The sequence below is a fragment of the Petromyzon marinus genome, chromosome 21 (genome assembly GCF_048934315.1).
Source record: "Petromyzon marinus isolate PM22_M1 ecotype Great Lakes invasive population chromosome 21, UKy_Petmar_22M1.pri1.0, whole genome shotgun sequence".
Lineage (NCBI taxonomy): Eukaryota > Metazoa > Chordata > Hyperoartia > Petromyzontiformes > Petromyzontidae > Petromyzon > Petromyzon marinus.
This window is the reverse complement of record NC_133687.1, coordinates 10,534,157-10,544,766: the sequence shown is the minus strand read 5'-3', so window position 1 is coordinate 10,544,766 and position 10,610 is coordinate 10,534,157. Positions and strand designations below refer to the sequence as shown.

Here is a 10,610-nt window from a genome sequence, read left to right as displayed (position 1 = left end):
TACTATGTGTACTGTGTGTACAATGTATACTGTGTGTGTACTATGTATACTGTGTGTGTACTATGTGTACTGTGTGTACTATGTATACTGTGTGTATACTGTGTGTGTACTGTGTATACTGTGTGTACTGTGTGTGTACTATGTATGCTGTGTATACTGTGTGTGTACTATGTATACTGTGTGTATACTGTGTGTGTACTGTGTATACTATGTATACTGTGTGTATACTGTGTGTGTACTGTGTATACTGTGTGTACTGTGTGTACTATGTATACTGTGTGTATACTGTGTGTATACTATGTGTGTACTATGTATACTGTGTGTGTACTATGTATACTGTGTGTGTACTGTGTATACTGTGTGTATACTGTGTGTGTACTGTGTATACTGTGTGTACTGTGTGTGTACTATGTATACTGTGTGTATACTGTGTGTGTACTGTGTCTACTGTGTGTACTGTGTGTGTACTATGTATACTGTGTGTATACTGTGTGTGTACTATGTATACTGTGTGTATACTGTGTGTGTACTGTGTATACTGTGTGTATACTGTGTGTGTACTGTGTATACTGTGTGTACTGTGTATACTGTGTGTGTACTGTGTGTACTGCGTGTGTACTATGTATACTGTGTGTATACTGTGTGTGTACTGTGTATACTGTGTGTACTGTGTGTGTACTATGTATACTATGTGTACTGTGTGTACAATGTATACTGTGTGTGTACTATGTATACTGTGTGTGTACTATGTGTACTGTGTGTACTATGTATACTGTGTGTATACTGTGTGTGTACTGTGTATACTGTGTGTACTGTGTGTGTACTATGTATGCTGTGTATACTGTGTGTGTACTATGTATACTGTGTGTATACTGTGTGTGTACTGTGTATACTATGTATACTGTGTGTATACTGTGTGTGTACTGTGTATACTGTGTGTACTGTGTGTGTACTATGTATACTGTGTGTATACTGTGTGTATACTATGTGTGTACTATGTATACTGTGTGTGTACTATGTATACTGTGTGTGTACTGTGTATACTGTGTGTATACTGTGTGTGTACTGTGTATACTGTGTGTACTGTGTGTGTACTATGTATACTGTGTGTATACTGTGTGTGTACTGTGTCTACTGTGTGTACTGTGTGTGTACTATGTATACTGTGTGTATACTGTGTGTGTACTATGTATACTGTGTGTATACTGTGTGTGTACTGTGTATACTGTGTGTATACTGTGTGTGTACTGTGTATACTGTGTGTACTGTGTATACTGTGTGTGTACTGTGTGTACTGCGTGTGTACTATGTATACTGTGTGTATACTGTGTGTGTACTGTGTATACTGTGTGTACTGTGTGTGTACTATGTATACTGTGTGTATACTGTGTGTGTACTGTGTGTGTACTGTGTGTACTATGTATACTGTGTGTATACTGTGTGTACTGTGTGTGTACTGTGTGTACTATGTATACTGTGTGTATACTGTGTGTGTACTATGTATACTGTGTGTGTACTGTGTATACTGTGTGTATACTGTGTGTACTGTGTATACTGTGTGTACTATGTGTAATGTGTGTACTGTGTGTGTACTATGTATACTGTGTGTACTGTGTATAATATGTGTACTGTGTGTGTACTGTGTGTACTGTGTATACTGAGTGTACTGCGTGCGCTACTTGTCAGGCAGCTGGCTCCTCGTGCCGTTTCGCTTTGTGCGCCCCCCTCCCCCTTTTTCGTACCGCATCTACTACTAAGCAATTTTAAGTTATATCTAAAAACTTTCTTTTTACGGTTGCTTTTACTTAAGATTATTTTATAGTGTTACTTTTTTGTTAATATGCCTTCGATAGCAATTCATTATAATGTAAATTTGTTTGTACGGTAATTTATTTTATTGTTATTGTGCTTTCAGTCTTTTCAAAATGGTTTATTTCATCTGCACAGCACTTTTGAAGTGCTTCTTTTTGCACGAAATAGCGCTGTAGAAATCAAAGCTCGCTGCTTGATTGATTGAACTACGACCACCGCACAGATCGAGGGGCACCTGTAGGCTCACTCGCCGAGAGCCTGATCATTGTCACCAGTAGCACGGTTCAGCCCTTTATCTAATAAAGGCATTTGGGGGCGGGGGGGGGTAAAAATTAGAGACCGACCGAAAATGAATTTCTGGTTTCGGTCGAAACCGAAAGTAAACTTTTTGACTTCGACCGAAACAGAAACTATGCCGAAAGAGGGCATTTGCCAACTTTTGGTGCCAAATTTCGGTCGGCCTCTAGTTCAAATCCCCCACCCCGCCGCCACTCCTCCCTGTGTCAGATGAAATTCACGGTCACTGAAAGGTCACTATCCACAATCCCGACACTAAATCCCGATTCGGATTCCAATTTCTTACATCCTAACGGTAACGCGGCACTCCCAACCCCGAGGAGAAGACGTTTCGACTCCCTGGATGCATTTCGTTTCGGTTTGCCGTCAGCAGAACAAAATCAAAACGTTATTAAACTCTTGTTTATTTCACCAGGAAAAGGCACCACCGCCGAGCTGTATAGTGACTTTATTTCAGAAGCGACCTTGCCATCGCAAATGACAGCTCAACGAAAGTGGCTCACCGTCATGTGGAAATTGATAGCAGCAGGCAAATACTCTGAACGCGTGATGTTGATTCCACACGTGGAGGGGAAAACTGGAGGTATATTGTATACATCAGGCGTCAGGGTCGGGGATCGAACCAACGACCTCCTGTACACCAGGCGAGGCAGTAAACAACATCTCGCCCCACGTTAGCGAGATGACCAGTGTGCACAAGTTGGGGAGGTACACACACACTGCCAATCAAATGATTGCTGTGTTACCACTGACAGTAGAGCAAGGCCGTAATTATAATATATACTGGGGGGGACACACATCCCCCGCAATATTCAAATATGCTCAAAATGTCCCCCCCCCCAATATATTGCTATAAAATAAATTTCTGTTTATACGATTGTGGTTATGGTTGTACTTTATTATACCATAATCTCTGCCGTTACGTACAATGTAAAAAAAAAAGTCCATTCTATGTGTTAGTGAATTTTTTAAATATTTTAGGCAGGAAATGGCAGGAAATTCGTTTTCAAATTTAGGTTTATTTTTTTCTGGGGGGGGGGGGGCAGACCCCCTGGAAGATTTGGCCCCCCCAATGTTGACTCCATGGCTACGGTCTTGCAGTACAGCACACCGCTGGGTAGCACTTTGCCAAAATGAAAACCTCCAATTTGATATTTATTTTCAGATACACATCTCACACTTGCCTTGACGGCCACGTTGTTATTAAAGAATGTGTTAAAGTTGTACTAAATCTAGGCTGCCAAGCCACTCACTGTGCCGTCATCTTCATAATACTGCAGTTAAATTATAGTCGCGTGGTTGCGGGCGTGCGTTTGTGTGTGTGTGTGGAAGAAGGGAGGGGTGGTGTTTGTGCTAAAGGCTTGGGGGACAATGTGTGTGTGTGAGAGAGACGTTTGGGATTAGGAACATGAATCCATGGTGACTGACACCTGATATAGAATCCAACCACACAACAACAAAGTCCCCCGTATAGCCTTCAACGGACTGTTGGGGCAAGTGCTGTTAACTAGGGGCACCTTTGAAGGGCGGTAACGGCACACGAGGGGATGGGTGGCCAGCACCACGCCCGGCCGCCTTTGTCTCCCTAGTCGCGATGTTTACACACCGCACCAGGTACTCATTTGTGGGGAGGCCCAGGACCGGTTCAAATAATCGTCACTGGGTGTTGGCCGTCAGGGAAAATCTGTGCGCCGGATTCATAACGCAGTGCGCTAACCACTATCCCACCGCTCCACACACACAATGCAGTAACCAAGCGCGCTAACCACTATGCCACTGCTTCCCCCCTCCCCACACACAATAACCACGTGGAGTCGTGCTGCTCTGGCACAGCGAGAGTCTTGGCTGCAGTCGCTGTGTTCCCCAGATATAAGGGCCCCATTGTGCGCATGGCCTCTTGAACATTCTCAGGTTATTCCATCTAACGCATTCCTCCCGCATCTCATGCAGCCGTGCGCACGTAGCGCAAGGAAAACAGATTGTTGGGGCAACCGCTGCACCACCGCTACCCACGGACACCACGCACACAGACTGGGAAGTCCCCCCCCCACCCCCCCACAATCACCATCGATGTTTTCCCAAGCACCGCGTAGCGAGCTCTCTAGGTGCCCCACTCCCCCTTGCCCTGGCCACCCGCTCGCTCGCTCTCCCTCCCCTCTCTCTCTCTCCCTCGATGCGTTCATGTAATTATCAATCCACACACACACACACAGATGGTTATGTGCCTCCTCCACTCTCTCCACCAGCCACCACCACCATCATCATGCCACTCCATCCTCCTTCCGTCTTGTCTCACTTCTGCCTGTAAATGTGACAAAGATCCTCATGTATAGCTTTAACGGACTCCAGGGGCGTGTTATTAGCGAGCACCTATGAAGGTAAAGTGTGACAGACGCATACACACGTACATTTCTAAATTACAGTTTGATGTTACACTGGCGATGCTTTGTGATATCTTCACGTGCAAGTAGCTTTGACAAACGTATCATTGTCTCTTTAAATATTAGAACAATAGTCGCCCCGTGTCCGTTTAATGTCTGTGTAACGTAAGCTTGTAATTGTATTATGATCGGTCTAAACAATAATATTTCCCGAGCAGATTCACGCTCCAGGGAATTCATTTTGTGATATCGATGTTTTCGATCTGGCATGTGGACGCGTTTGCTTCTGCACGGATTCTTATTTTCTTCATTTGCTCGACTTTATTTCGCGTCGTTTCGCTCCCGTCACTTCGGCGACTCCACGTCGCACTTGCAAGCGAGGTTATCCTGCATCGAAGGGTCTAGGATGTCCCTTCGCCTCTCAGGCCGCTTGTCCTGGTGAGGGTCGCGGCGGCAGCGCGTTGAGTCGTGGCGGTCCACACCTCCCTCTCCCTGGTGATAGACTCCAGCACTACTACTACACTATACACTACACTATACACTACTACACTATACACCACACTACTATACACTATACACTACTACACTACACTATAGACTACTATACACTACTACACTACTATACACTATACACTACTACACTATACACCACACTACTATACACTACTACACTATACACCACACTACTATACACTATACACTACTACACTATACACCACACTACTATACACTATACACTACACTATACACTACTATACACTATACACTACTACACTATACACCACACTACTATACACCACACTACTATACACTACACTATAGACTACTATACACTATTACACTATACACTACTATACACTACACTACTAAACACTATACACTACTACACTATACACCACACTACTATACACTACTACACTATACATTACTACACTATGCACTACTACACTACACTACACACTACACTATACACTACACTACTATAGACGCTACACACTATACACTACACACTACACTACACTATACACTACACTACTACACTACACACTACACTATACACTACTACACTATACACTACACTATACACTACACACTACACTACTATAGACAGACTCTAGCAGCGTGGTCCTGGGCCAGCCCCGGGGTCCTTCGCCCAGCGGGACGTTGCTGCTGCTGCCCGGTAGAGTTCCAGGGGGAGTCTACCGGGGGGTGGGGGGCATCCTTACCGGGGGGCTTCCTTACCGGGGGGGCCCGAACCACCTCAACCAGCTCCTCTCGATCCGGAGGGGCAGCGGCCTCGACTCTGAGGCTCTCGCGGTTCACCGAGCTCCTCACCCGATCATGGAGAGTGAACTCGGCAACACCGCGGCTTAGGATGTGTCGTCCTAATTGTTGGAGCCAGAATTGGTAATAAAGTAAAATAATGGGAGTGGTTCCGATGTTACTGCAGGGCAGGTGGCAGGGCGATAGAGATAGGGCTTGTAGTTGTGGGATTGTGATGAGTTGGTGTGAGTTTCACTTCATTATCGACATGATGAGATAGGGCTTGTAGTTGTGGGATTGTGATGAGTTGGTGTGAGTTTCACTTCATTATCGCCATGAGATAGGGCTTGTAGTTGTGGGATTGTGATGAGTTGGTGTGAGTTTCACTTCATTATCGCCATGATGAGATAGGGCTTGTAGTTGTGGGATTGTGATGAGTTGGTGTGAGTTTCACTTCATTATCGCCATGATGAGATAGGGCTTGTAGTTGTGGGATTGTGATGAGTTGGTGTGAGTTTTACTTCATTATCGCCATGATGAGATAGGGCTTGCAGTTGTGGGATTGTGATGAGTTGGTGTGGGTTTTACTTCAATATCGCCATGATGAGATAGGGCTTGTAGTTTTGGGATTGTGATGAGTTAGTGTGAGTTTTACTTCATTATCGCCATGATGAGATAGGGCTTGTAGTTGTGGGATTGTGATGAGTTGGTGTGAGTTTCACTTCATTATCGCCATGATGAGATAGGGCTTGTAGTTGTGGGATTGTGATGAGTTGGTGTGAGTTTCACTTCATTATCGCCATGATGAGGTAGGGCTTGTAGTTGTGGGATTGTGATGAGTTGGTGTGAGTTTCACTTCATTATCGCCATGAGATAGGGCTTGTAGTTGTGGGATTGTGATGAGTTGGTGTTAGTTTTACATCATTATCGCCATGATGAGATAGGGCTTGTAGTTGTGGGATTGTGATGAGTTGGTGTGAGTTTCACTTCATTATCGCCATGATGAGATAGGGCTTGTAGTTGTGGGATTGTGATGAGTTGGTGTGAGTTTTACTTCATTATGGCCATGATGAGATAGGGCTTGTAGTTGTGGGATTGTGATGAGTTGGTGTGAGTTTCACTTCATTATCGCCATGAGATAGGGCTTGTAGTTGTGGGATTGTGATGAGTGTGAGTTTTACTTCAATATCGCCATGATGAGATAGGGCTTGTAGTTGTGGGATTGTGATGAGTTGGTGTGAGTTTTAGTTCATTATCGCCATGATGAGGTAGGGCTTGTAGTTGTGGGATTGTGATGAGTTGGTGTGAGTTTTACTTCATTATCGCCATGATGAGATAGGGCGTGTAGTTGTGGGATTGTGATGAGTGTGAGTTTTACTTCATTATCGCCATGATGAGATAGGGCTTGTAGTTGTGGGATTGTGATGAGTTGGTGTGAGTTTCACTTCAATATCGCCATGATGAGGTAGGGCTTGTAGTTGTGGGATTGTGATGAGTGTCAGTTTTACTTCATTATCGCCATGATGACGACGACGATGATGATAACGACAATATAATAATGCAAATATTATAATTGCTCAATTGGAATATATACAGCAATCATCATCGCCACTTACTACGAAATCTTGGAGAAGTCACGAGGCTCTGTGAGGCATTCCAGGGTAAAGAAGCGTAATATAAAACATATATATCTCTCTCATCGGTCATGGTCAATCCACTGCTGGATGAAGGCCTCCCCCAAACCGCCAACACCCTCACCAATCTGCGATGCACACGAACTCACACCACGGCTCCTCATCATCATATCGACTCATCATTATAATCATCATATCTTATCTTCATTATTTCTGAACGTCATCATCATTATCGGCATCACAGCACGAGACCAAGAACGCATTCGTATCTCTCGCAGAGCAACGACACCATTCATGTGAGAATCGTGCCACGGAAGCAGACATCACAGAACTACTCCTGTAATGTACTACCCCTGACGTCCCATCGTCTGTGATACTCCGGTCCACACACAGTAGAGAGGGCAGCACGCACCCAACTCACTCTGCATATGAGAATCAGAGGTTCACGGTGTGACACGCAAACTGAATTTTTTGCCAAATTAAGCGCAGAACCAAACGTAATGTTACGGGGTTTTTGTTTGTTGTTGCGTGCAGTCGTTGGCAACTGGGTTGAGGCTATCAACTCACTCCGCCGCCCGTAGGGCCTGGATTCGAACCCAGGCTCTCAGCGGTCGCCAGCTCAGCGCTCTCGCCCTCTGCGCCACCGTGCCACCGCAAGGCAGGCAGCTCAACGTGGCAACAGTTCGGCATCGCGCCGAAGGAGAACCGACGGGCGCTATAGGTACGGGCGAGACAGAGACCCCGCGATATGCGGGCACGCGATATTAAGACGTACGATATAGAGATTTTTAGATACTGCGCATATATATTTGTTGTCAATCTTGATTTGAAGCTTTCGTGACTGCTGGAATCGATGCTCTTTGGTTCTTTCGGTAAAGTCACGTGGGTAGAAATTTGTAATTAAATAAAATCACGACGTTTCGACCGCTCGTGTTGCGATCGAAACGCCGCGATTTGTTTGATTTCATTTCTAACTACGTGACTTTACCGAAAGAACCAAAGAGTATTTTTGTTGTCCTTCAAGAATGCTGCAAGCCCGCCCGCCGAGCAAAGCGTCGGCGATGCGGCACGCGCTGTCGAGCGCGCGGCTCCAGCGCTGCCTCCACGCCAACGTGGCCGAGTCGCGTAAGCTGGCCGAGCGGCTCGAGAGCGTGGAGCTCCTCAGGGCGAGGGCGGCCCAGTCGGCCGACAGGGCCCGGCGGCAGCTGCGGCGCGAGCTGTCCGTCGTGCGCCTGTCGACGGGGCGGCTGGCCGAGCGTCGCGCCTTCCCGGGGCCGGAGACCGACGCCGCTCGCGAGATTCTCCGCGTCGTTCCGCGACGGCCGACGAGGACGCCCGGCGGTGGTGGCGGCTGCGGCTGCGGCGGCGTGGCCCTCCCCGCCGCTACCGAAACGCTCCCGCCCGGGCCGTCCGTGTCGATGTCGGCCGGCCGCGCGGAAGTCCACAAATCAACCGACGGCCACAAATCTGTCTGCGGTGGTGCGGGCGATACGGGCCGAGGAGGAGGTTCCGGCGGCGGAGGATTAGGTGGAGTAACGGTGATGGCATCGAGGAGTCCGCTCGCCACCAGGAGGTCCGGGGTGAGGTCGGCCTGCACGGGGTTCGGCGCCACTACCGGAGACCCCAGGGCCATGGCGGGCACACCCGGAGCGTCCCTCTCGACGGCGCAGAGGCGCCGCCTGCTGAAGGCCCTGCTGCCCTCGAGCCCCAGTGTCATGGAGACAAGGAGGGCCCGCAGTGCCGACCTGGCGCGCGAGGCCAGAGACAGGGCCCTCGCTTTCCTCGACTCGTTCGAGAATGGCCCCTGCGGTGGTCTCGTGCGGCCGAACACCGCGCAGCCATGACTCAACATCGTGATACGCAACGGAAGATTGTTGTTGTTGTTTGTTGTTGTTGTTTTAGCTCACCAGCAAATTGAAGAACAATTGTCGCAACCACATTTTCGGCAACCAGATACGACGTTTTCGCATGAAACTCTATGCCAAGCATCTTCTGGGAAAAAAACCATCAGAATTTGCCCGTGTCACCGCAATGCGGCGCTGACGTTCTCCGCACACATCTCAGATTTCTCCTGCACGTTAACCACGCCCCTCTCTGACCGGCTTTCCGGAGGAGTGCCTCCCCCCCACCTTACTGGTGGAGAAATCGCTGGCTCAGTGAACAGTGACGTAACAATCGCTATCCAAATGTGAAATCCATGCACGTGACCAGGGAAACATGAACCCATGAGCTAATATGAGCAGGGCCTTAGGCTGTGATATTTGTAGGCTCTCCTCGAGGCCCTCCATGTCACGTGGAAGTAACAGCTGAGCGACGATAACATCGCAACATTCGCCATCGTCTTTGAATTACGATGACAGCATCGTTCATGACTGTGCCACACAGCAGCTAAAGCTAGAGAAATAAAAACATTGTTGGAAGAAATCAGTGGAGTAATTTTTATTTTATGAATTCACCTTGAGTTGAATATTTTTTTTTATTTTAAATTACATCGGTAAATAAATGTCTGATAACGTCATAATTTGTCATTTTTTTACGGCTTCAGTTGAGGCTAAATTGAATCTGCTCCTGCTGCTGTTCCTCCGTTAAAGGTGCAAAGTTGGCAGTGGTTCACAATTAACGCTCGGCGGTTTTGTGCACGGTGTTTTTTGTTGTTTAATACCTCACTTCTCTTACACAGGCGATGTTGAACTGAGTAATTGCCCCTCGTGTAAGTTGTGGCATTTTACGCGTAATCCGCTGTAGTTTTGTTTAAGCGCTATTCCAACCGTCGTGAGTTTGTTGTGCTAATCCGACCGCGTAACTCTTTTGCACGGCGTGGAATGTCTTGCAACATTGTAGCAATGGAAAATGAATGCAAGGTTCAACAAAAGTCCCTTTTCTAAGGGTTTAAGCGGTGTACCCTTGCTGACTCGGATACAAAGTTGTGGGCTTTTTAAAATGTGGTTACGAGTGAGACACACAAAGGCAGACACGGAGACACAGACGTCACCACGGCGCTTGTGCCAGGCTATGTGCACGTTAAGGCCACGTGAGGTGTCGAACGCCCGCGGGCAGGTAACGGGACAGACCGAGGCGGTGCCATGGGTCGACTGAGATGACTGGCCGATGCACCACCTGTGCCCCCTACCGTGCCAACTCGCTGTGCCTTAGCCACCCAGGACTCCGCTCATTGTTGGGAGCGTCGCTCCTCTGCCCTCCGTTGTTGTTGTCGGGCCACCGT

General features: G+C 47.4%; 1 protein-coding gene across 2 annotated transcripts; it reads left to right on the top strand.

Annotated features, from left to right (window-relative positions):
- Positions 1-3,054: 3,054 nt before the first annotated feature.
- On the top strand, positions 3,055-9,811 carry LOC116944630 (uncharacterized). 2 transcript variants are annotated; one of them, XM_076068547.1, is made up of 3 exons: positions 3,055-4,487; positions 7,922-8,108; positions 8,266-9,811. In XM_076068547.1, the coding sequence occupies exon 3, from the start codon at positions 8,413-8,415 to the stop codon at positions 9,229-9,231; it is 819 nt and encodes a 272-aa protein (XP_075924662.1). In that variant the 5' UTR covers positions 3,055-4,487; positions 7,922-8,108; positions 8,266-8,412; the 3' UTR covers positions 9,232-9,811. The 2 variants fall into 2 exon arrangements, with proteins under 2 accessions (XP_075924662.1, XP_032814256.2); XM_032958365.2 differs by having other exon boundaries at positions 3,056-4,487; positions 8,412-9,811.
- Positions 9,812-10,610: the final 799 nt, after the last annotated feature.